General features: G+C 44.9%; 1 protein-coding gene across 1 annotated transcript in view; it reads right to left on the reverse strand.

Moving 5' to 3' along the window:
• Window positions 1-26,006, reverse strand: part of PRPF8 (pre-mRNA processing factor 8) — a 2,252,227-nt gene that overhangs the window by 295,484 nt on the left and 1,930,737 nt on the right. The window contains exon 35 of the mRNA XM_044054875.1: window positions 13,210-13,403. Coding sequence (XP_043910810.1) covers window positions 13,210-13,403 — 194 coding nt within the window. The remainder of the gene's footprint in view (window positions 1-13,209; window positions 13,404-26,006) is intronic.

Raw genomic sequence — 26,006 nt, forward strand, 5'->3', positions numbered from 1 at the left:
AATTTGCTTTAAATAACAGTTTCTTTTTTTCTATGTAATTTGCTCCTACCCTTTCTAAAGATCCCACTTCCCGCTCTTTTATGTCTGTTACTATATTCACTACTATTACAATTGGTTTAGACTCATTTATATTTTCTAGTAACTGCTTTTTTGGCAGCCACACAAGGCCTAGCTATGTGTAGGCAATGCCAATTCTGTATCACCTCAAAAAATCATTTCCTTAGTTACACCAATATGCTCACCCAGAATTTCTGACACAGCAGTCTGCAGGGAATTTTTCCAAGTCTGCCAACTCAGGAAAGGTAGAAATCTTTGGTTTTAACAGTTCCAAAGTGTGTCGTTGAAATTTTAACATGTGGAACTGACAGATGAGTGCTCTGTCAGCCAAGGTTGCAGAGGTGTATACTATTTTACCTCATCTGTCCAGAGCTCTGGAATCCTTGTCAGGAGGTATAGGATTCTTTTTAGAACTAGCTTTAGCTCCTTTAGGTCCCTGCGTAATGACCTCCAGGTCTGCAGCAGGATTTCTGCACAGGTGTTTGAGAGAGTCCGGTACTCTGTAATACCAGTCAGGTTTTCTGGGAGTAGGTGGGAGGGCGTCAGGAGTTAAACTGGATTCATGAAAGACCTCATCAACCATCTCTAAGATAGGAGAGATGGCCAAGGCTCTGTGCTGGGGCAGCTCTAGAAACTCTTAAGTCTTTTCTTAGACTGAGGGAAGTCCTGGGATTCCCAGTGGAAATGCTCCCTGAGGGTGTGAAGGACTTCCCCAAAGGAAGGATCTTCTGGTGGGGAGGCAGAATGAATGGATTCCTCTGCATCTGAATTCTCATAAGTAGTTCATAGGTTCATACTAGGCTATCTGCCCTAGGGCATTTATAAGCCTAGCCAGAGTGTGTTTGGCTTTCGCCACTCATTTTAAATTAATTTTGCTATGCCCTTTTTCGAGGTTAGTATACTGTGCCTCTGTCTAACAGTGACACAGAAGTGATACCCGGGGTAAACCTACGATCTCCCATCCACTCATCAAGATTCCTCTTGAAGAGAGTCAATGAGGGACTCTGCCTAACCTGGACTGGGATTTTATTCCAGAGTGAAGGGAGCCTCTGGGTTATGAATCTGTCCCTCCAGCATGTCCTATTTATGTCAGTGCTGAGGTTCAAGTCTCTCGAGCGTAGCTCGATGGGATTTGGATTTTCTGAGGTGCAGCATGTCCATTAATTCCGGGTTGGACATGGCTTTATACGTCAGGCACAGATTGCCTCTGAGCAGGCAGTATGCCACTGAGTAGAGCTGGAGTTTCTTTAACCGGACAGCATATGGCATCTGTTTGAGCCCTTTGATCCTCTTGGTGAGGTACTTTTGGGGTCTTTCCAGTTGCTGCAGGTGTCTGGTAAGGTACATCCCAAAAGGGGCATTGTACTCAATTATGGGCCTAATGAGGGATGAGTAAAGAGGCACGATGACCTCCCCTGATCCAGATGTGAATCCCTTCATGATTAGGTGGGCTATATAAAATGTTCTTCTAATCACTTTGGCCACGTGGTTGTCAAATGAGAGAATGCTATCAACTTAGGTCCCCAGGTCCCTAATTACTTCTTCTGTACTTAATGGATTACCACCCATGTGGTAATTTGTGGGCACTTTGTTTTTGCCAAAGGGGATGACTATACACTTTTTGGCGTTTAGCTTGAGGCCATGGCTCTGGCACCAGTTGTCTGTTTCTATGAGGCCCTTTTGGAGGATGCTTGTGTCGGCTGGAGAGTCGATTATGGCGCCCAGTTTGCAGTCATCTGCGAACGTGGTCAGCCACAGTCCTTCCATGTTGGCCTGTACCTCCGAGAAATATATACCGAACAAGAGAGGTCCCAGGACTGAGCCTTGTGGGACGCCACTTGTAACTGGTTTGGAGTCTGACATGGCTCCAGCAATTCTAACCATGTGGGTTCTGTCCTTGAGCCAGTTTGCAACCCATCTAGTGACATAGGGGTTTATATTTAAGCTGGTGAGATTATCTATAATGCCCAAGTGGGGTATTGTATCAAAGGCTTTTGCGAGGTCCAGGTAGGCTGTGTGGACCAGAGGTAGTTGTTCCTCTTTAAAAACTGAATAATCAGACTACTCAGAATCCTATCCTGTCAGTGTTTCAGGAGAAAGGTCTCTTTTCCTTTTAGAAGTTGTGGCCTGACTACCCCTGATAAGGGTGATAAGATCCTCCGCCATTTTAGCATTTAAGGTTGGGATGGTGGAGCAGGAATAAAATGGTGCCTTGCCTCTAGGCCTAAGAGTATCCACCAGTCTGAGAGAAATAGTAGGAGGAGAAGACGTCATTTTTTGTCTAGATTCGGTAGTGAGAAAGACCTCCTCGGAAGCCGGTGCCTGCGCCTCGGCTCCAAACCCAACTGAGGCACAGACAAACAAAGGCTCGGAAGATGATTATGTCTGTGGTACACTGGACTCTGAAAGGGTCTCAGTAGAGGCCAGCAAAGTATCGAATCGGGCATCAGGGGCTGCGAAGGCACCTCACTGAATTCTGGAGAACTGATGACCTGCTTTGCGGTAGTCGTGGGAAGGCTTAGCCTTGAGAGGTCTGTCTCTATCTTTATCCTTACTTTTTTTGGAATGTCTATGGATTGTTTGCTGACGTACACCATTTTGGCTACAATAAGAACTCTACGACGAATGGTTCTCGCGTTAAAGAGAGTACAGAACCAGCAACGGGGGACATTGTGGTCTGGGCCTAAACAAGTGACACAGTATGAATGAAAATCTCTGTGTGGTATTTGCTTTCCACAGGCGAGACAATTAACCTTTTCTGACATCCGTTAGTGCAAGAAAAAAAGGATCCCCAATGGGGTACTTAGCCGTAGACGTTTTCAGCTGAAATTCAAACACTGGTAGCGACCGACCGGCACACTTGCCAACTACTTCTGCTGCAGGAAAGACTGGTAAAATGGTGTCGGCTGCCTTCCTTTATAGCACTGACGACCTGACATCAGACAGCAAGCGATAGCAGCAGACGCAGAAAAAACACTGACTAGTACTTGGGCCGGCTGAGGGCTACTGCAGCAGGGATAATCCACAGGTGATGACTGCAACAGTGAAACAGAGAACATTCCCAGTCTCTCCTTATTTCTTGAACTCCCCTCCCTCCATTCATCAAACATTTACACTTTGAATTACAGATTTCTATTTGTGCTATGTATAGAAGCCTTAACCATGTAGCTCTGAAATAACTTCAAATCAGGAAATCAAAGCCACCTTTTTCCTTATCCAGTTTTAGCAAAAACCAGAACAAATAGTCTCAACAAAATTTAAGGCATACAGACATTTAAGAAGAAATGTCAAGGGGGTTCCAAAAACAATCTTAAACATCCCAAAACCAAGGACGGTCCAACAAGTCTGAATAACTACTGAACAGACCTTGCGACCCCCTCGCACCCAGACCCCTTTTTTCTTCCAGAAAGTCTGAATCTCCATTCTTCTCTTTTGCAACTGATAGTTTCAGACAAATGGGTTCTGAAAATCATTCAAGTTTACAGATGGCAGTGGGAGGAAATTCCTCCTTTCCAGGGGTTCATTTCTCATTCTCTAGCTTAAACTCTTGTTCCCACCTGTTTATCACATGCTGTCCCAAGAAGTGATACAACCAGTTCCTTCTTCCTAAGTGGGGAAGGATTTTTATTCAAGGATATTACTAGTTAAGAAAGAAAATGCCTGGGGACCACTTCTAGATTTTTCTTTCCTAAACCTGTTTATGGTAGTGCCCAAATTCAAAATCATGTCACTCCACGACCTGTCACCTCTTTTCCCTCTTTCAAGTTTCCCTGCAACTCTAAACATTATCACATACCTATTCATCCAGATTTCAGACATTAAAGGTTGTGTCTGGATCATGCTGTCAGTTCTCTGCCTTACCCTTTGGACTATCAACTGCACAAACAGTATTCACAAATTGTCTAGCTCCAGTTCCAGCTCATTGCAGGCTACCAGTTATCCACATTTTTCCATATTAAGACGACTTGCTTATCTCTTTGGAATCTTTTTCAAAGTTTCAGGAATCTCTCGAGTGAGCTCTCTTATACAAGCTGGGATTCCAAGACAATATTCAAGTCTTTCTTGACTCCTTCACAAAAGGATTGTGCTCCTGGGATGTCAGCTAGACACCTTAGCTCAAAGAGCTTTTCTTCTACAGGAAAAAGTACATCTTTATTTAGATCCATTTCTTAAGTTTTCCACTAAGGCTTCCATCAATGCAAGGGAATACCTCAGGATTTCGAGTTTCATTGCATCTATGATTCTCATGATACTCCTGGCAAGACTCCACATGAAACAAATACAGAGTTATCCGAAGTCTCTTCGGTCCCTGTATTAACATCCTTTATCATTTCAAAACCAATTGCTGGGTTTTTGTCAGAACAAAAATCACTTGGTGGAGATGGCTGATATCCTTCAATCTAGGTCTTATCTTCCTCTCTGCTTCAAGGCAGCCACAGTCACCACAGATGCTTCAGTCTTTGCTTGGGGAGCAGTTTCAGAAGGGATAAAAGTGCAGGGGTGTAGGACACAAAGAACAGACAAGCACATAAATATCAAGGAGGTGCTTTGCCCTGATCACGGCATTCACCTCTGAACCATCTTTGGTCCCTGGAAACTCTTCAAGTGGTTACATACAATACCACAGTGAAGTGGTACATCAACAAGCAAGGGGGCAACCACGTCCTACTCCCTTGGCAGACCATGTTAGCTTGGGATATAGCTTCCCAGCACAATCTCACTCTACAGACATCCTACATGGTGTCAAAGCAAAACTGTGTGGCAGACAAGGACCAGGGCAGACCCTCATGAATGAAAATAAGATCATGGATCTTTCAAGATTTGCCCCATCTTTGGGGAGCCCCTCAAGTAGACCTACTTGCCTCCTCTCTGAACAGTCAACAGGAATGATTATGTTCCAGGACTCCATGCAAGAGGGTCTGTAAGACAGATGCCTTTTTGTCCTTGGATGTTAATGTTCCTGTATGCGTTTCCACCCTTTCCACTAATATCCAAAGTACTTATGAAGATTCAGAAAGAATCCCCCAAGATCACTGTGGTGACTCCTTTCCCAGGCAAAGAATAGTTGTGTAAAATCTTACCATAACCATAGATATCCTTCTCTTTCATGTTGCAGTACTCTAGTTGTGGGATTTCCCGCCCTCAGTTGACTCATACGTCAGCTCCTATACAAATGCTTCAGCTTGGCTGTTGCAGCGTGCATGGGATGTCAGACGTAAGGCCATAAACCAGGGGACTTAAATGTGATGTCTGCAAGCACAATCCTCAGAACCGGCAGGTACAGAAGGCACAGCATGAGGAATGCCCATAAGGAGAGGTGTGTGGGCCTTGGTGTCATTCAGTAAATTCGGTATATCCAGGACTTAGTTGGGACTAAAGGAGAAAGTATGGGGGGGTAATGGTGGGTGGGAAGGAACACTGCAACATGAAAGAGAAGGACATCTATGGTTATGGTAAGAGTTTACACAACTATTCTGATGTCCTTCTGTTCCTATGTTGCAATATTCTAGTTGTGGGAGAGTACCACAGCTTAGAGGCATAAAAAGGATGTGGATGCTTAAGAGGATTCTACAAAGCTCTGTAGGATGGCCCTGGTGAATCCTGCCCTAGCTCTGGAAACTTGGTTCAGTTTGTAATGTTTGGCGAAAGTGTGGACAGTGGACCATGTGGCAGCTTCCATGATGGATTGCCGTATCCAGACCTTTCATGAATGGCTTGGAGGCGGCCACTATCCTAGTGGAATGGGCCTTTACTCCGACTGGAGGTTTTTTCCTGTGGTGACAGTAAAAGACACACATAGTTTTCCTGATCCAGCAAGCGATGGTTTGTTTGGAGACTGCCTTGCCCAGGAGGGTTCTGGGGTGAAAGGAGACAAAGAGCTGCTTGGATTTCCTAATGTTTCTGCTTTTGTCTAGGTAGAGTTTAAGTTGCCTGTGCACATCCAAGGAGTGCAGTATCCTCTCCCCTTCATTAGTGGGGGAGGGAAAGAAAGTGGGTAAGTGGACAGATTGGTTTAGAGAAGTCATTGACTACCTTGGGCATAAAGGAGGGACTGGTTCTCAGGGTGACTCGGTCTTTGTGGAAGGTGGTGTAGGGAGGGGCAGGCCATTAAGGCCTGCAACTCTCGAGACCCTTCTGGCTGAAGTGATAGCCACCAGCAGGATGGTTTTCCAAGTACACATCTGTAAGGAAGAAGACCCAGCTGGTTCAAAAGAGTACTGGGTTAGTTTTTCCAGGATGTAATTGAGGTCCCAGGGCAGAGGAACAGATTTCCTTGGTGGCCTCATGTGTATGACCCCTTTAAGGAAGAGTTTTACGTTCAGCCTGGTTAGCAAAGAAGGATCCAGGGGCAACCAGACTGATATAGCAGAAAGGTGTAATTTCACTGAAGAGTATGAAAGTCTGCTTCTACTCAGTTGATACACAAGTGAGCACAAGGGGGGCATCCGCCGAACAAGGCTCCCTTCCCTTGTCCTGACACCACTTAGTAAATCTTTCCCACTTCGCTAGGTAAGATTTTCTGGTGGTAGGTTTCATCACCTCCCTCAGGACTGAAAGCACGTCCTCTGAGTAGTGGTGTCTGAAGGGGATCAAAGGTTTATCACCCACAGAGTCAGGGATAACATCTGCAAGTGTGGGTGTAGGAGAGTTCCTTTGTCTTGTGTCAATAGGTCCACCTTGTAGGGTAACTTGTAGTGATTGCCCTTGGCTAGATTGAGAAGTATGGGGAACAAGTGCTGCCTTGGCCAGTAGGGTGCCACTAAAGATTTTTGGTTTGTCCTGTATTTTCAGAAGGACTTTCTGACTCACTGGAAGGGGGGGGCATAAAGAATCTTCCCCTCCCCAGAGAAGCTGAAAGCATCCACTCTCCATTCTAGAGGGGTGTGCGTCTTTGAGCAGAAGGTCTGCAGCTGCCTGTTCTGGCGGGAGGCAAACAGGTCTATTTGTGGAGTACCCCACCAGTGGACAATGTATAGGAAGACCCCCTCCTGTCCAGCATCGATTCATGCTGTGGTGCGAAGGTCCTGTTTAGGAGGTCTGCTTGCTTGTTGTCCTGCAAGGGGCTGTAGGTCGCCTGCAGGATCAGATTGTGACGAGAGGCTAGGTCCCATATCAGCAGGGTCAGATGCACAGCTGGTAGGCCTTTGTTGCCCCCTGCTGGTTGAGGTACCACATAACAGTGGTGTTGTCGGTCACTATTCGGAGCACCCCTGGGACCAGAAGGGGAATAAAGGTCTTTAAAGCTAGGAAGACTGCTGTCATTTCTCTGATATTGATGTGCTTGCTCTGTAGAGAAGGGTGCCAGGTTTTCTGGATGCCAGAGTTGCACCCCAACCTGAATCTGAGGCATCTGTTTGCATTGTTTGGGTTGGGGTGGGTGGTTGCAGTGGAAGTCCCGGGTTTAGATGGATTTGCCGGATCCAGCAGCTGATTTCTTTCTTCAGACAGGGAAGGAGGGGAATAACCTGTTCTAGGTGATGTAGGTGTTGGGTCCAAATGTTTTTGAGGTACCACTGTAGCTTGCACATACGCATTCTGGCCAGTGGTTGCATGGGGATGGATGCTGCCATAAAGCCCAGGAGACGCAAGAATTGCCTTGCAGTCACCTTCTGGGAATGGAGGGTTTTCTGGAAGTGGGAAGTCAGGGACAGAACTTTGTCCTGTGGGAGAAAGGCCTTCATTTTGTCCGTCCTAATTCTGCAGCCTAGGAAAATCTTGCCTTGGCCTGGGTTCAAGGAGGACTTTGGGAGGTTGATGGTAAACCCTAGATTTTGCAGAAGGGACATGAAGTGCAGATGCCTTGAGAGGGTATCTTTGGACTCAGCTAGTATTAAGATGTCGTTCAGATAAGGGTAAATCTGGATTCCCTGCATTCTGCAGAAAGCAATGGCTGGGGCTAGGCACTTTGTAAAGACTTGAGGGGCAGTGGACAAACCAAAGGGCAAGGCAGTAAACTGGAAATGAGAGAAATTGTCTGTGGGAAGTCCAGATGGGGATGTGAAGATAGGCATCTTTTAGGTCCAGGGTGGCCATGAAGGTCTTGGCTGGAATAAGAGGCAGCAGACTGGGTAGCGACAGCATTTTGAAGGTGGGTACCTGAAGGTGTAGGTTTAGAAAGGAGAGATTTAGAAAGGAGAAATCTAAAATGCGTCTCCAGGGGCCATCTTTTTTGGGAACCAGGAAGAGACGAGAATAGAATCCCTTTCCTTCCTGTCCTGAGAGGACAAGTTCTATGGTGCCTAGCTTTAGAAGTTCTGACAAAACTTGTGGTAGGAGATGAATTTGTTTTTTGGGGGGAAAGGAATACTTCTCCTGGGTGGTTTTTCTTTCCAGGACAGTAAGCACCCTTTCTGGATAATGTATAAGACCCACTGGTCTGTGGTGATGGCTTGCCAGAGGGGGAGACAGTGCGGAAGGCATGCAGAGAGTGGTAGGTGGGCCAGGCAGTCAAGCATTATTGGGACCTTCTATATCCTGAAAGGGTTGTCTGGGTTGAGAAGGTGGTGCATTAGGTCTGGATGAAGTAAGTCTTCTTGCCCCTCTTCTAGATTTGGAAGAGGAGGCAGTTGTCTGAGGAGGGATGCGCCTTACAAAAATGGTTTTAGCATGGTAGTTCCTGTAATATTTGGGAATGGGGGACGCCAGCAGATGCTTGATGTCCTGTAATTCTTTACTTTTTTCCTGCAGATTCTTAGAGATCTGCAGATCGTTCTCCAAAGAGGAATTTGTGATCCAGGGGGGTGTCCAAGATTTTGGACTTGAAGTCTTCGGGTAGATTCTGAAGTCTTAGCCAGGAGCATCTCCTGAGGACAGAAGCAGATGCTGCAGAGCGGGCAGATGCTTCTGCAGCATCGTAGCTGCATTTGATTGAGTGCCTGGCTACTTGCTGAGCCAAGGACAGTTTGGAGGCCATGTCAGCCTTAATGGGCTGTCAGGCATAGAAGCCAGCATGGAGGAGGCTTGAGACACTAAGTCTAGAGCATACTTAGTCATGTGGGTCTGATAAATTTATGGCTCTGAATGCCAAAGTGGAGGATGTGTATACCTTCTTTCCCATCCTATCCATATATCTGCTATCTTTATCAGTGGGTTGGAGGTAGGCGAAGGCAGAACTCTAGACTGTTTATCAGGAGCAGTGGCAATAACAGCTGGGTCTGCCAAGGGAGGTTTAACTAGGAATTTCTGCTCCTCTGGCACTTTATAGAAGCAGTCAGGGCACTTGGGAGCCAGAGGCTGAGAATCTGGGGCCTTAGAAGCTGAATTAAAGGCATCTAAGTAAGCAAGAAGCACCTGAGGGACAGCTGAGGGGGAGGGTGATTCCACTTGAAGCAGCTCAAAGTACCTCTTTAGAGTGTCAGTCATTTTGGAAGTATCCCATTTTAAGTAATCTTTCATCTTGGTGATGGTTTCACCAAAGGTAATATCCTCAGGGGGAGAATCCCCTTCGACAGATTCTTCATCAGGTGAATACTCCTCCTGGGGAGAAGCAATCTGAGATGGATATGAAATGGAGTCCTCTGAGGAAGAAAAGGAAGAATCATGCTCTTCCTCCCTAACTTGAGAGGTCATGGGTGGGAGGGAAGAGGCAGGAGCAGGCCTAGGGGTCAATAAAGGGAGAGTACAGGGGGCTGAGGCTGAAGGCCTAAGGGCCATAAAGGCCTGCATTAGTGAGGAAGTGAAAGCCTGCCAATCTGGCATGGGTTCTAGAAAAGAGGAGATATGATTGGTGTTTTGTTTCTATTTGGCCAGGGTGAATGTAGGAACCGGCCTGGTATCAGATTTTGAAGACATTTCCAAAGACTGGATCCTGGTTGGAGGTATCACAGAAACGGTTTCCCCCTCAACATCGACGGTAGTCTGTGTCTGGGCAAGCTCAGAGGACGTGCCGGTCGAAGTCGACAGAACCACCGAGCACTCAACTCCTAGATCAGCAGTTGGCAGGGCGTTGGGAAGCAGAGTGGCAGGCAAGGAAGGCCTAGGAATCTTGGCCTTCTTTCGCGGAGGTTCGTGTTCGGCCTCCGATGCGGGATCCATTCAAAGGGCTAACCGTTTTAGGCGCTGGTTTTCTAGGTAAAGGTTCAAAGCGGCCAGATGGCTGCATAGGGTCTTTGGCATAAATGATTGACAAACTGAGCAAGAGAAATGGTCGTGCTCCTGGCCTAAGCAAAAAAAAAACATACCTATCATGGGTGTCTTTATAGGGTATCTGGCGCCTGCATTGGCATTTTTCCTTTTTACCTGACATCAGCTAAAGGCTGCAACAACCAAGCCTAAGCAATAACAATCAGTAAAACAAGAAAAATAGAAACCCAATGGGTTACTTCGGTTTACTGATACTGCATCTGTGAAGGAGAGATCGTTCGATGCGTAGGTCGTGTGCGGCTGAAAAGTTATGAGGATTTTGCATGCAGACGTCAGATTTAAGGGCCCTGGTTTATGGCCTTGTATCTGACGTCCCACGCATGCTGCAACAGCAAAGCTGAAGCTTTTGTATAGGAGCCGACGTACGAGTCACCTGAGGGCAGGAAATCCCACAACTAGAATACTGCAACATAGGACTAGAAGGACATCTATGGTTCTCCATTATTTTGGAAAGGCCAAGGGCAATTACCATAAGCTTCTTTAGACTGGATCTGCTCACACAAGAACATGGTATTTAATACACACAGACATCAATTATAGTCAGCTGATTTCCTGGACGATAGGATCTGTATTTCTTTTAGACAAGTGTTTACTGAGGAGGCACAGGAGGTACTAACGGAGGCCAGAAAGTCTGCTACTAGAAAATCATATAATAGCAAATGAAAAAGCTTTTCTAGTCTATGCCAACAATATAATCAGCACAGATTCAGGACTAGCTGTCCTCTGGTTTTACAATAATTTGGTAGAGCTATTATCCTATAGCCTTTCTTATTCCTCTCTCAAGGTTCCTTTATAGGCCATTTCACCATGCCTGTCCATAGATCCTCCCTTTTCAGTGCAGTCTCAAGTCAAATTACTCTTGAAAGGGGTTTTGCATAAGAGACTTCCAAGAAAAATGGTGATCCCTCCTTAGGATCTTAATTTTGTGTTACAGAAGCTAACACTTGCTCCATCTGAACCAGCTAACCTGAGGTTCTTAACAGTGAAAAACAGTTCTGCTGATTGCTCTGACCTCTGTAAGAAGGGAATCCAAGTTGTAAGCTCTTATGAGTCAACCCTATCTCATTTTCCATAGGGATGGGGATTCCTTTGAGAACTAATCCTTCTTTTATGCCTAAAGTGGTATCAAAGTTTACATTAAGCCACACAAAAATGTGGGAAAATGGATACTCTATACTTTGGCTGTCCATACACAACTAGAGTACTATCTTGAATGAACTAAGTCTTTCAGCTCTTCATAACAGTTGCACATTTCTTGTGAAGGTAAGAAGGGACAACCTATGTCAAAACAGACCATTTCCAAATGGTTGTCTAAGGCTATTACCTTTTAAGTTCACCAAAACAAAACTATTCCACGCAGGGTCAAGGCTCACCCTACCAGGGCCTTAGGTTCATTAATGGCTTTCTGGAAACTGCTGGATTCCAGAAGTTGCTACTTCGTCCACTGTACATACTTTTACAAAGAACCAGGTCCAGATCAAGTATTGCTATGACCATTCTCCAGGGGCTCCATGACTTCTCCCACCTCCCAAATGTAGTTAGCTACAGTAATCTGCCCATATAGCTAAGGCTACTGCAGCAGTGATCAATATGATGAACATAGTACAGCTGTGTAGTTGAAATTATAACAGGTATCTTTACCCTCCCTCCATCCCCCTAGTTTTTTAGCGTGTTTTTTATACTAGGCTGTAAACATTCTTTTTTTTATTCCTAGCCTTGTCCTTTCAGGGCTCAGCCTTCCTCTCTCTCTGCTGGCAGGAAAGCTCTGAAGGGCTTTGCACCCAAACTTGTCTTTTAATCAGCTCAACTTGAGCTGCCTGACAGTTTGGGTGCCTGTAGCGTGCCCTGAAGCTTTGCAAGCTGGCTGGCTGTTATATCCTTGGCAGGATATAACCCGTACAGTAAAGGCTACTACAGCAGTGATCATTCGAACATCTACTATTACGCTAAGTTCACCTTACACAACTGTACTGTCTATAGACATGGCTATGGAATCTGCACAGTGCGCACAATAAAAAAAAATATGGAACCAACCCTGATCAGAGGGAAGTGACTCCACCCGGCAACCTAATTCATCACTTACAATGGAACAAATCAAATGAGCTTGTGACTCTGAAACCAGGTGGATTACAGCCCATTCATTTACAAACTATTTTGTGTGTGTGTTTGGGGAAGACCATTCATTCACAAATTTCTAGTAACTTTTGAGTGTGTATGGGGGAAGGGTTGATTAAGACCCTAAGCCCTGGGTCACTGCACCTTGGATAAGTTTACTTTATTTCATTTATTTATTTGCGTTTATTCACCGGGATGGTCCACTGGGCTGAAATTAACCCCTTTTCAGTGAAGGCCGGGAGAGAAAAGCTCCACAATGAAATGTAAAATGCATCAAATCAATACACAGATACACATATCAATGCAGTACATTAATACTTTGCCAATGCACCAATACAAATATCAATACACGTCCAAAGCATCAGTATAAAATATGCACAGGAAGTAGTTTATCATGAGTACAGTAGTGCAAGAGTTGTAGAAGCAGTTGAACGAGCTAGATTGTAATAATCAGACACATTACAAGGTTACTATGTAAAGGTGGAATGTTTTGCACAAATTGATACAGCTTGGTATAGCTGGTTGATGTTACCCTTGGCAGTACCACCCCCATAAGAACGAGTCTCATGAAGTGACCTCTCAAAAGTACCTGGTACAGGGTTTACCTTTTGAAGGTGAGCGAAATTTATCTGTATGTTTTTAAATGTACACACATTAACACTTTCCTTTCTGTAATAAATTTCAAAACTTAAATTTGCTAAACAGATGTCTTCCTGTACTCTGTAACAGAATATGTGCTCGACTTCACCAGTTCCCTCACTCTCAGGAGCCTAGGGGGGGCAATTCTACAGCTCTGACAGGCACTCCAGTTATTCCCACAGATATTTAAAATACTGCCAAATACAAACTAATACGCCTCAAATATAAGCATACACCATGCATGACATTCCTTACTTGTTTTTCTTGCCATAATCTGCCAGAATAAGGTCCTTGAGCTGAACCTCAACTTTGATCCACTCTTCATCAGTCAGTGTTGGCCATATATGATGTGGCTCTGTTATGGTGGTTTTGTCTGGTTTCAAAATCACTTTGGCTCGATCATTGTTCACATGTAAAGCACGAAGGATCAGGATCAGACGAGAGAAAGCCTAAGAGGAACATTGAACAAACAAATGTGAATGAAGAGCATTTGACAAGAACTTGAATTAAAAGCACTCTGTACACTTGAGGTGACCCATACCTGGAATACTCAATGTTCCACAGCCAGCTTAATATGACCTCAAATAGGTAAAACGGGATAAAGCAGAAAGTACAGTTGTGTACACTTACCATAAATGTAAATGTTGAGTGAATTCACTGTTGCAGTCATCACATTTTGGTTATGTGCTTGCAGTAGCCCTCAGTCAGCCTGATTATCAAAGTCTTGTGTCCTGCGTCGGTTGCTGACTCATCTTCCATGATGTCAAGTAGTCAGGGGTATTAAAGCATGTAGCCGATGTCATTACATCAGTTTTTCTTGCCCCAGATGTCAGGTGCCCCCATAATGGGAAGCAATTATATATACACAGTTACACCTCCAACAAAAAAAGCAAATACACCAAAAAGCTTTAAGCATAGTAAGCAAGACTGGAGGTATAGCCAATAGAAGTCAGGGGGCTGGAGGAGGGTAACTAGGACTGCAACAGTGAATACACTCTAACATCTACATTTATGGTAAGTGCACACAACTGTTTTATGTTCTTCGTGTTTCACTGTTGCAGTCATCACATTTGGGTATATTCCCAAAGCTAAGGATGGGAGGAGGAAATGAGATAGCATTAGGACCAGCTAAAAGGCCCTGCAAGACTGCAGTGGCAGAGCCAGCTCTGGATTTAGAGAAAAATGGCAAATGGTAATGCTTGGTGAAGGTATGTACAGAAAGTACAGTTTTGTACCTACCATAAATGTAGATGTCCGAGAGGTATGCATCTGCAGTCCTAACATATGGGTTGTCCTGCCTCAGGCAGCCCTTCGGTCGGCTGGATTCCAAAGTCTGGGTCTGGCCTCGGCTGATGTCGCACTTCACCCGATGTCATAGCTGCTGTTTATTGGGTATAAAGGCATCAGCTGACGCCATTTTCCTCAGTGTTTCTTGCCCCAGATGCCAGGTGCCCTCTAGGAAGGCTAAATTTGGATAAATGCAAATAATTCCAAACAGTAGAGAGCAAACAATATAAATATATATATATATATATATATATATAGATATAGATATAGATATATATACATATATACAAACAAATACACCATAATAGATTCCCCCAGCTAGCTAAAAGAGGGGTAAATACCCTAGGAATACCACAGAGGGGAAGGAGGGTGGGTAATCCTGACTGCAGATGCATACCTATCGGACATCTACATTTATGGTAGGTACAAAACTGTACTATGTCCTTCAAGGATGCATCTGCAGTCCTAACATATGGGTAGAATACCATAGCCAAACTGGGGGAGGAGGCACTAAGATAAAGATGATGTAGTTAAGATCCCTTGCAAAACAGCAGTTGCAAAACCTGCTCGGGATCTAGAGTATAAGAGAAGATTATAATGCTTGGCAAATGTATGCACGGAGCTCCAAGTAGCAGCTTCTAAAATGTCTTTGGTAGCCACTCCTCGTAGGAAGGCTGTAGTGGTGGCTGTAGCTCTTGTGGAATGAGGTCTGATATTATCAGGAGTTGTCTTTCCATGAAAAGAGTAGCAAAATCGAATGCAATTTCCTATCCATTTTGAGATTGTCTGTTTTGAAATTGCTTTTCCTTGCCTTCCTGTTGCATATGCTACCAGAAGCTGGTCAGTTTTTCTGCTGGTCTTAGTTCTGTCCAGATAGTAGCGTAATTGTCTGTGCACATCCAAGGTATGTAGCAGTCTTTCCCCCCTGTTCTGTGGGTTGGGGAAGAATGTTGGTAAATGATTCGCTTGGTTCAATGATACTCTGGAGACCACTTTTGGCATAAAGGTAGGGTTAGTTCTCAGAGAGACTCTGTCCTGATGGAAGATAAGGAAGGGCTGTACTGCCATTAATGCCTGTAACTCAGATACCCTTTTTGCTGAAGTAATTGCTAGCAGGAAAGCAGTCTTCCAAGACAAGAATTGTAATTCTGCTGTTGCTGCTGGTTCAAAAGGGGGAAGTGTTAACTTTTCCAGCACGAAGTTGAGATCCCATGTAGGTAAAGGTGGTTTCCTTGGAGGTTTTACATTTTTGATTCCTCTCAAGAACTGCCTGAGTAGAGGATGAGAGAAGACAGGAGGATCCATGTTGTATTCTGCTGAAATTGTTGATGCATGAATCTTAATGGAGGAGTAAGACAGGCCATTGTGGAACAGCTCTGCTAAATATTCCAGGATGTGTGCTATGTTTGCCAATGAGACATTTTCTCCCTTTGCTGCACTCCAAATGAGGTATCTTTTCCACTTGGCTGAATAAGTCTTCCTTGTGGAGGGTCTACGTGCCTCCAGGATAATGTCCTTAACCCTCTGAGATAAACCTGGGTTATTTTGTTTTATGCAATATTCCAAGCAGCTAGCTGCAGTGTTTTCAAGTTTGGATGTAGGATCTTGTAGTTGTCCTGTGTTAGTAGTAAGGGACATAGAGGTAGAGGCCATGCGTGTGTCCAAGACATGCTTCTCAGTAGCGGGTACCAATGTTGTCTCGGCCAGTTTGGAGCTATCAGAATTACCCTTGGCTGATCCTCTCTGATCTTCAGTAGAACTTTGTACATCAAGGGAAGAGGTGGAAATGCATATGCTGTCAGGTTTTTCCAGCTGAAGGAAAGGGAGTCCACCCTCCAAGCAAGTGGGTGGTATGCTCTTGTGCAGAATTTCTTCAATTGGTGATTGTGTGGGGAGGCAAATAGGTCTATCTGTGGTAGTCCCCATTTTTTTGTTATGGCTTTGAAGATATCTGGATGCAGCATCCATTCGTGAGCATCCGTGGTAGTTCTGCTTAAGGTGTCTGCTAGAGAATTTTCTTTTCCTGGTACAAATCTGGCCTGAAGTTGAATGTTGAGATTCAGGGCCACATTCCATAGGTCCATTGCCATCCGGCATAGAGGATATGAATGTGTACCTCCCTGTTTGTTGATGTACCACATGACTGTGGTATTGTCCGTCCTTATCAGCAGATGACCCTGTTGAAGGAGTGATCTGAATGCCTGGATCGCATGTTTCACTGCCAGCATCTCCTTTAGATTTATGTGTAGATTCAGCTGGTCTTGGGACCATAGGCCTTGTATACACTTGTCCACCATGTGTGCCCCCCATCCTAGGTCTGAGGCGTCCGTGGTGATGGTCTGGCTTGGGTGAGGTTTGTGGAAAGGCAAGCCTCTGTTCAACTGACAGGCCTGAGCCCACCACAGGAATTCTTGTTTCAGGCATGGAATTATTGGAATCTGGGCTTCTAGACTGTGCTTGTGTTGAGACCATACATTCCTTAGGTACCATTGTAGCTTTCTCATATGCAGCCTGGCATGCGGAACCAATATTATGCAGGATGCCATGTAGCCCAGGGCTTGCAGGACTTTCCTTGCAGTAAGCTGAGTTTGTGTTGTTAATGTCATGAAGTAGACTGGTAGTTGCTTTTGTTTTTCTTCTGTGAGAAAAGCCATCTGAGTTGATATATCTAGTTCTGCACCCAAGAATGTTATCCTTTGGGATGGTACTAGTCTTGACTTTTGCATGTTGACTGTGTATCCCAAGGCTTGCAACAGTTGTATGACATTTTCCAAATCTTTTGTTAATTTTGCCTTGTTGTCCGCTTGTATTAGGCAGTCGTCCAGGTATGGGTAAATTTGAATTCCCTGAAGTCTGCAATGAGCAATTACTGATGCCAGGCATTTCATGAATACTCTGGGCGCAGTAGATAAGCCAAAAGGCAATGCTGAGAATTGATAATGCTCTGATCCTGCAAGAAATCTGAGGTGTCTTCTGCAATCTGGTCGTATAGGGACGTGCAGGTATGCCTCCTTGAGATCTAGAGTCACCAGCCAAGACTCCTTGCCCAGCATGGGAAGAAGCTGCTGGAGGGTCAGCATTTTGAATTTTGGAACAATGAGGTATGTGTTCAGTGCGGACAAGTCTAGAATAGGTCTCCATTGGTTTTCTTTTCTTCGTACCAGGAAAAGCCTGGAGTAAAATCCTTGGCCTTGTTCCATAGGTGGCACCTCTTCTATAGCTCTCATCCTTAGTAAGTTGTTGATTTGTCTTAGAGCGTCTGTTTTTTGGCTTGGTGGTAGGTTTGGCATTCCTCTCTTTTTTGGTAGAGTGTGGAAGTGAAACCTGTAGCCCTTGTCTATTGTTTGTAAAGTCCATTTGTCTCCTGTAATGTAATGCCAGTTGTCGGAGAATAAGGCTAGTTTTCCACCCAAGGGTGCTTCCAGTTGTTCCCTGGTAGGCGTAACTAGAGCCAAGTCATTGTGTCTGCCCTGTGGAAGTGGTTGTAGTTGATTCTGTGGCAGTACTTCTCTGGTTGGTAGGTTGCCACTGACGTCCCATGTAGGCACCCCTAGATTGACCTCTGCCTCTTGGGCGTCTATTTCTGCCTCTCTGCGCTCTGGAGTTGTCTGGAAAGGACCAATTCTTCGAAGGCCAATTTCTGCTAAACCTCAGAGGTTGGACCTGTAAGAAATCCTTGACTGTTTGGACAGATTTTGCTTTTTCTTCCACCTTCTTTAGAACCTCCTGTGCAGGGGAGCCAAACAAACTTTGTTCTCCATGGGAGCATCTAGGAGTTTTGACTTAACATGGTCTGGTAAGGATTGTTCTTTTAACCAGGCATGCCTTCGAATCACTGTTCCAGTCATAGCTGATCTAAAGGAAGCTTCCAGTGCATCATAGCCACATTTTAAGAAATGGTTACTGACCTGCTGAGAGTTATGTACCAAATCCTGAAGGGACTTGCGGTCTAAAGGTTCAGGAGAAGACAGTTTTTTATTTAGCTGGTCTAACAAAAATTCCTGGTACTGAATCATGTGAAATTGACAGTTCAAGGCCCTGGCCGAAAGAGTAGCAGAAGTATAAACCTTTTTACCCCATCTCTCTAATGCTCTAGATTCCCTTTCAGAGGAAAGAGGGTTTTTGGCAGAGGCAGCTGCCACACCTTTAGGGCCCTGTGAAATGGTATCAGGGTCTGCAACATGAGCCTTATACAAATGGTAGTGTGTGTCCGGGACCCTGTAATATCTGTCTGGCTTGGCAGGGGCCGGAGGAAGAGAATCAGGAGCAGTACAGGCATCATTATATGCATCATCAACAACTGTTAATACTGGCGGAATGGTTAAAGGCCTATTAAGTGCAAAAAGGTCCTTAGCCATTTCCTAGAATCTGAAAAATCCTGGCCCTGCCATTGGAAGTGTTCCCTCATAGCATGCAAGGTTTCCCGAAAGGAAAATTCTTCAGGAGGAGAAGCAGAAGGAATGGAGTCTTCTGCATCAGAGTCCTCATAAGGAGAATATGGGCCTTCATGAGGGTCTGAAATGTCTGAGTCATCCGAGGAATAATCTGTAGAGACAGGTTCCGGGGGTTCAGTCCTAGGCCTCTTGTCTGGAGGGGGCTGAGAGGCCCTGTCTGGGTGAGGTTGGGATCCTCTGATCATAGAAATGAGATCCTCAGCCAGGCTGAGTATTTGGGAACTAGAGGTAGGCCTATGTGAAGGAGTTTTGGCAGGCAAGGCCTTAGAAGATTTAGCTGCTTTAGCCCTGGCAAAAGCCTTGATAGACATAGAAGCAGGGGGTCTAGCAGCCCCACGTGCAGGGGTAGATTTGTCTAAAGGAATAGTGTCTGACAAATCCTGGGTGCCTGCTTCTGTAGCAGTAAATTCAGTAGCAGATTCAGCCATGCTCTGTGAGGCCTCGGCTATCGGAGGCATGCTTTCGGCCGAAGGAAGAACCGGGGGCTCGGTTTCAGCCGAAACCGAGACATTCGCGGTTGGCCTAACCGTGGTTTCAGCCGAAACCGCGGGCCGCGAATGTCGGTCCTTTTCCTTGCGCTTTTTAGCTAATTGAGTAGTCAGAGTCTCCGACGGCATTTTGTATGCAAAAGCGGGACCAAAACACTCCTCTGCAAACTCCGACCGACGTCTAAGAGTCCGTCAGTTGAAGGAAGCACAGGCTAGACAAGCTGATACGTCGTGGTCTGGGCCTAAGCAAGGAAGGCAGTAAGAGTGGAAATCCTTATGAGGTATTTGTTTCCCACAAGTTAAACAATTATTTACTTTGTCTGACATCGGCTGAGGCAAGAAAGAGTCCCCAACGGGGTACTTAGCTTTTTAGAAGTCTTCGGTAGTAGGAATCTCTGGATCTGACCGACCGGCACTTGCAAACAGCTTCTGCTTCGGGCACCACGCGGCAAGAAAGACAGGGGAAAATGGCGTCGGCTGATGCCTTTATACCCAATAAACAGCAGCTATGACGTCGGGTGAAGTGCAACATCAGCCGAGGCCAGACCCAGACTTTGGAATCCGGCCGACCGAAGGGCTGCCTGAGGCAGGACAACCCATATGTTAGTACTGCAGATGCATCCTTGAAGGACATCTCCAGGTAGCAGGTTCTGGGATGTCCCTGGTAGGGTCACCTCTGAGAAAGGCTGTAGAGGTAAATGCAGCCCTGGTTGTATGTGGTCTAATCCCCTGTGGGGTAGGTTTTCCATGGTGCTTATAGCAGAAATGAATGCAATGGCCTATCCATTTAGAAAGGCTTTGCTTTGAAATGGCCTTTCCCTCTGCCCCTGCAGCAAATGCAACCAGCAGCTATTCAGGTTTCCTGAGAGGTTTAGTCCAAATAAAATCCAAGTTGCCTGTGCAAAATCTGAGGAGTGCAGTATTCATTCCCCTTTCTCCTGTGGATTATAAAAGAAGGTTGGCAAATGAATGGACTGATTAAGGGCCACACTGGATACCACCTTAGGCATGAAGGAGGGATTGGTCCTGAGGGGACACCCTGTCCGCATGAAAAATAATGAAAGGCTCCACTGCCATGACGGCCTGTAATTCAGACACTCTTCTTGCTGAAGTGATGGCTAAAAAGAAAGCTGTTTTTCAAGAAAGGAATTTTAACTCTGCATTTGCAGCTGGCTCAAAAGGAGGTAGAGTGAGTTTTTTCCAACACAAAGTTAAGGTCCCAGGCTGGAGTAGGGGCTCCCTTGGGTGGTCATAAATTTTTGGACCCTCTGAGGAACTGCTTCAGCAGTGGATGAAATAGGAGGGTTGGTTCTAAGTTGTAATGAGCTGAAATGGCTGAGGCATGAATTCTCATGGAGGAAAAGGAAAGGCCCTTGTGAAACATCTCAGTTAAGTACAGAAGAATATGAGCTGAATTGGGCGCTGCTGTGCCCATCCCCTGAGTTTGGTTCCAGGAACAGAATCTTTTCCATTTTTCAGCATATGATTTTCTAGTACTAGGCCTCCTTGCCTCCAGAATGACATACAACACTTGCTTACTGAGGGATGGTAACAGAGAGATCAGGTAATTAGCCAGGCTGCCAGGTTCAGGGTTTGAAGCTGTGGGTGCAGAATCTGGCCCTCCTGCTGGGACAGCAGGGCAGGGGTCTGAGACAGGTGCCATGGTGCTAGCAGTGACACTGTGCGAAAGGGGGTACACCAGTGTTGGCATGGCCAGTCTGGTGCAATCAGTATTGTCCTTGGTCTGTCCTGTTTGATCTTTAGTAGTACATTGGAGAGGATTGGAGAGGCAGAGGGGGAAAGGCAAACTGATAGGTTTTTCTAGGGGACGGACAAGGCATCCACTTTCCAAGTTTGTTTGTGGGGAGTCCTTGTGCAGAACTTTTCCAATTGGTAGTTCTGGGGGGAGGCAAACAGGTCTATATCTGGGCTCCCCCTTTTGTTTCTCAGCATGTTGAATATCTTTGGTTCCAGTTTCCACTCGTGTGGGTCCATGAGATTTCTGCTTAGTTTGTCTGCTAGTATATTTAGCTTTCCTGGCAGGAATTGAGCCTGTAGGTGCACTTGGTAGCTCTAGGCTGTGTTCCACAGAGCCATGGCTAGTCTGCAGAGAGGGTATGAGTGGATTCCCCCCTGCTTGGTTTATGTACCACATAACAGTGGTGTTGTCTTTCTTTACCATTAATTGCCCTGGAAGAATGTATTCCTTGAAGGCTGTCAGAGCATTCTGTACAGCTAACATTTCTTTTTGATTGATATGCAGGTGCATTTGACTTGGGTTCCATTTGCCCTGAATGCACTTCCCTGCCAAGTGAGCCCCCCCATGCATAGTCTGATGCGTCTGTTGTTAGGGTTTGGGCAGCAGGGGGTAGAGTGAATGGCAGTCCCTTGTTTTGGTGGCAGGACTCTGCCCACCAAAAGAACTCTATCTGTAGACAAGGTATGACAGGAATTATTGCTTCTAGATCCTGAGAATGTTGACACCATAGGCTTTTTAGATACCATTGTAGTTTCCTCATATGCAGTCTTGCACATAGAATTAGGAGAATGCAGGAGACCATGAACCCAAGGGCTTGCAGTATTTTCCTTGCAGATAGCTGGGTCTTTGTGGCCAGTAGTTTTAATAGACTGTCAAATGATCTTGTTTCTCTGGCGTGAGGAAAGCCATCTGAGAGGCTGTGTTCAAACTTGAGCCCAGGAATACAATTTGTTAGCAGAGTACAAGATGCGACTTCTTTTCATTTACGATGTACCCCAGAAAAGTTAGCAATTTCTGTACAAACGCCAGATGATTCAATAGTATGTCCTGGCTTTCTGCCTGAATTAGACAATCGTCCAGGTATGGATATATTTGGATATTTCTTTGCCTGCAAAATGCAATGACTGGAGCTAGGCACTTTGGGAATACCCTGGGCACAGTAAATAAACCAAAAGGCAGTGCAGAGAACTGATAGTGCATGTAGCCTGCTTTGAAGCGTAGGTATCTTCTGCAAGATTCCCTTATTGGGATGTGCAGGTAGGCTTCCTTTAAATCCAGTGTTGCCAACCAGGAATCCCTGCCTAGCATAGGAAGCAGCTGGTGAAGAGTTAGCATCTTGAATTTTGGGATCACCAAACGTGTTTAGGATACAGAGGTCCAGGACAGAATGCCAGGAGTTGTCTTTTCTGGACACCAGGAAAAGTCTTGAGTAGAAACCATGCCCCCTTTCCTCTTCTGGAACATGCTGAATAGCCCTGATGCTTAAGAGAGACAGAATTTGCTTTTGGGACTCTGCCAACTGATTTGGGGGTAGATCTGGCCAGCCGTTTGGGGTTGGTAAGGAGTGAAAGGGGAATCTGTATCCTTGGGAAACTATATTTAAAACTCATTTGTCCTGGGTAATGAGTTCCCAATTTTTTGCCTGCAGGGCAATCTTTCCCCTTAAAGGAACAGTCAGTTGTGCAGGGCTTGGAAGGCTTAAAGTTAAGTCATTGAGACAGTTTACCATAGGGAGAGTCTTACCACTCCCTGCTCCGGAAGTGGGAGTCCCCCACTGCTTAGTCCTGTGAGTACCATGGGACTGAAGCCTGGGTGTTCTGCTGGTTCTGGGTTTGGACTGAGAAGGCCTGAAAGAGGCAGAAAAGGACCAATTTTTAAAGGGCCAATGCCTACTAAATCTGGGAGGCTGTACTTGCAGGAAATCGTTAACAGTTTGCATAGATTTAGCTTTTTCCTCCATCTTTTTAAGTACTTCTGCTTTGTTGCCAAACAGGAGGTCTTGTTTATGGGAGCATCCAGCAATTTAGCTTTAACATGATCTGGCAAAGATTGCTCCTTAAGCCAAGCGTGCCTTCTAAGTACGGACCCAGTGACAGCAGCCCTGCAAGATGCCTCCAGTGAATCAAAACCACATTGCAAAGTATATTTTCCAACTTGTTGAGCAGAATGCATTAAATTCTGTAAATCTTTATTTTCAGCGCAGTCAGGAATCAAGATCAATTTCTGTTTAAGCAATCCAATAATATGCTACTGATAGTTTAACATATGAAACTGGCAGTTTAAGGCCCTAATGGACAAGGTTGCAGAAGTGTATACTTTCTTACCCCATCTATCCAGCGCCCTGGAATCTCTATCAGAATGGGTAGGATTTTTGGCAGTAGTAGCCTTAATGCCCTTGAGTCCCTGTGAAATGGTCTCAGGATCTGCAGTAGGATTTTTAAAAAGGAACTTGTGAGAGTCAGGAACACTGTAATATCTATCACGTTTTCTGGGAGCAGGAGGTAAAGAGTCAGGGGCCAAGCTAGATTCCAAAAAGGCATCATCAACAATGTCCAGTATATGGGGAATAGCTAAAGGCCTGTGTTGGGGCAGGAGTAAGAAATCCCTAAGCGTCTTTTTAGAGTCAGAGTAATCCTGGCTTTCCCAGCGAAAATGGTCCCTAAGAGTATGCAAGGTTTCACCAAAAGAGAAATCCTCTGGAGGGGAAGCAGAGGGAATGTAGTCTTCTGCATCAGAATCCTCATAGGTAGACAAGGGTAAATCCTGGTCATCTGAGGAAACAGAAATATCAGAGTCCTGATCAGAAGAATCATAAGGAAACTCAGTCCTAGGTCTCAGAGGGGGGAGGGTGGCTTCCCCTGATTAGAGTAAAAAGGTCTTCAGCCATTCTTTTTATTTGTTTTTTAGGCAAAGAGGCCTGACCATGCAGTCTGGGCATTGGTTTTCTAGGCATGGATAGAGTTTTAGGCCTTGAAGAAGAAGATGGTGTTGGTTTAATATGCAAGCCAGTAGGCCTGAATACACCCTCAGAAGCCGGTGCCTGCACAGCATCTCTGGACCCATCCAAGGTAGAGACATCTGCAGATTCCATAGTTGAAGCATCTTGCGGCATACCGGACTCCGAATGGGTCTCAGTAGAGGCCTGCGAATCTGAAGTAGCGGGTATCAGGGACTGCAAAAGCGCCCGAGTACCAGCGAACTGGCGACTAACTTAGGAGAAACGTCGGCAGCTTTGGACCTATGCAGTCTGTCTCTGTCTTTATCTTTGTATTTTTTCGGAATGTCATTAGTCGTGTGGCTTACTGAAGCCATATCTGGATAATTGAACAGAGTACCAAAATATTTAGAAGCGTAAACAGATGACGGACAGTTTGTTGTTTAAATAAGGCACAAAACTGACAGCAAGGTACGTCGTGGTCAGGGCCTAAGCAAGGAATGCAGTACGAATGAAAATCTTTTTGAGGTATTTGCTTTCCACAAGAAATACAATTAACTTTTACTGACATCGATTTAGAGCAAGAAAAGGTTTCCCCAACGGGGTACTTCGCTTAGTTGAAGACTTCAGTTCTGACACTAGAAAACAAAAATTTCAGGAGGCAGCCAACCGGCACTTGCGAACTACTTCTGCTTCGGGCACTGCATGGCAAGAAAGACTGATGTAATGGTGTCGGCTGCATGCTTTATATCCCTGACTACCTGACGTCATGGAAGATGAGACAGCAACTGACACAGGACCCAAGACTTTGATAATCAGGCCGACTGAGGGCTACTGCAAGCAAATAACCCAAATGTGATGACTGCAACAGTGAAACATGAAGATCAACCACCATCTGCCTAAAATTTATAAAATTAATCACAAAAAGATACATATTCATAAACAGGCATACAACTTTGTAATCCCTCCACAGACACACACAAGTTTAGCAGCCCATCAGAGCAAAATATTCCATAATAAAACTTATTTAATAGATTCCATAAGACACTGGGTCGCGTACTTGGTAACAGATTATAAATACAGTGCATGTGTCTAGATTTTAAGGTAACCTTGGCTACACATTTTTGAGAACTTAAAAGGATAATGGAGAACATAGCCAGAAGCCAAGAATTATGCATTTATGACCACACTACTACATTGTTTAAAAAATTAAAAATTTTGGTCTTGCACTTCTTGTTACACCACTGATGGAACTTTTTCCCAAATTCACTAAGCAAATGCTTAACATAACTTTACACTACAACTCACTTCTAACTCATAGGATCATAAAAAGTTACTAGGCTAATGGCCCTAGGGCCCTTACAAGCTTAGCCAAGTTATTACCCTTATTTCCACGATCAGCACCTATTACCCCTGTCGAAGAGGGACACAGGTGGAACCCCCAGGGTGAATTTATAGTCGCCCATCCAATCGTCCAGACTGAGTTTAAGAGGGCCAATGAAGTGCTCTATTTGTCATGAAGTGGAAGTCTGTTGTGTGTCACATCTGGAAATTGTCAGACTGTTTAGAACATAAATGTTATTTCATGAAAATGAAAAAAGGCACATTCAATTACAGCAGTCAGTTAAGAGGGACTAAAGATGTTTAGATACATGGCTTAAGACTGCAGACTACATTTCATCTTTAGATTGCTACTTATTAATATCCCTATTAGTTAACCGTTACCTAGACTGAGGGATTCTGGAGGTCTACAGAGTATGGACCTTTGCGTATAACAGGAAAGAACACAAATATAGCTGTGGGTAAAATATCTAACATATCAGTAGGAACTTAAATATTAACATATGGGTTCAGCAGTAGTGTACTCCCTGTAAGGAGTAAAATATCTTGCACTTGCTAAAGACTGATACAGGATGGCACAATGCTGCTTTACAAATTCCCACACTGTTCCATGTTCTTTCCAGTTATCAATCAAAAATTTCCCAAAGGGATGACTACTTGTGGTGTACTCACATAACAATGCATGCATTCTCAGGATAAGAAACTGTATATAAAATATGTTGAAAAACAATGTAAAAAAGTAAAGCTGTGACTTACAACAGCAGTAGGTGTTTTGAATTCTGTGATAA

This window comes from Protopterus annectens, chromosome 13.part0 (assembly GCF_019279795.1).
Source record: "Protopterus annectens isolate FY-2018-M chromosome 13.part0, PAN1.0, whole genome shotgun sequence".
Taxonomy (NCBI): domain Eukaryota; kingdom Metazoa; phylum Chordata; order Ceratodontiformes; family Protopteridae; genus Protopterus; species Protopterus annectens.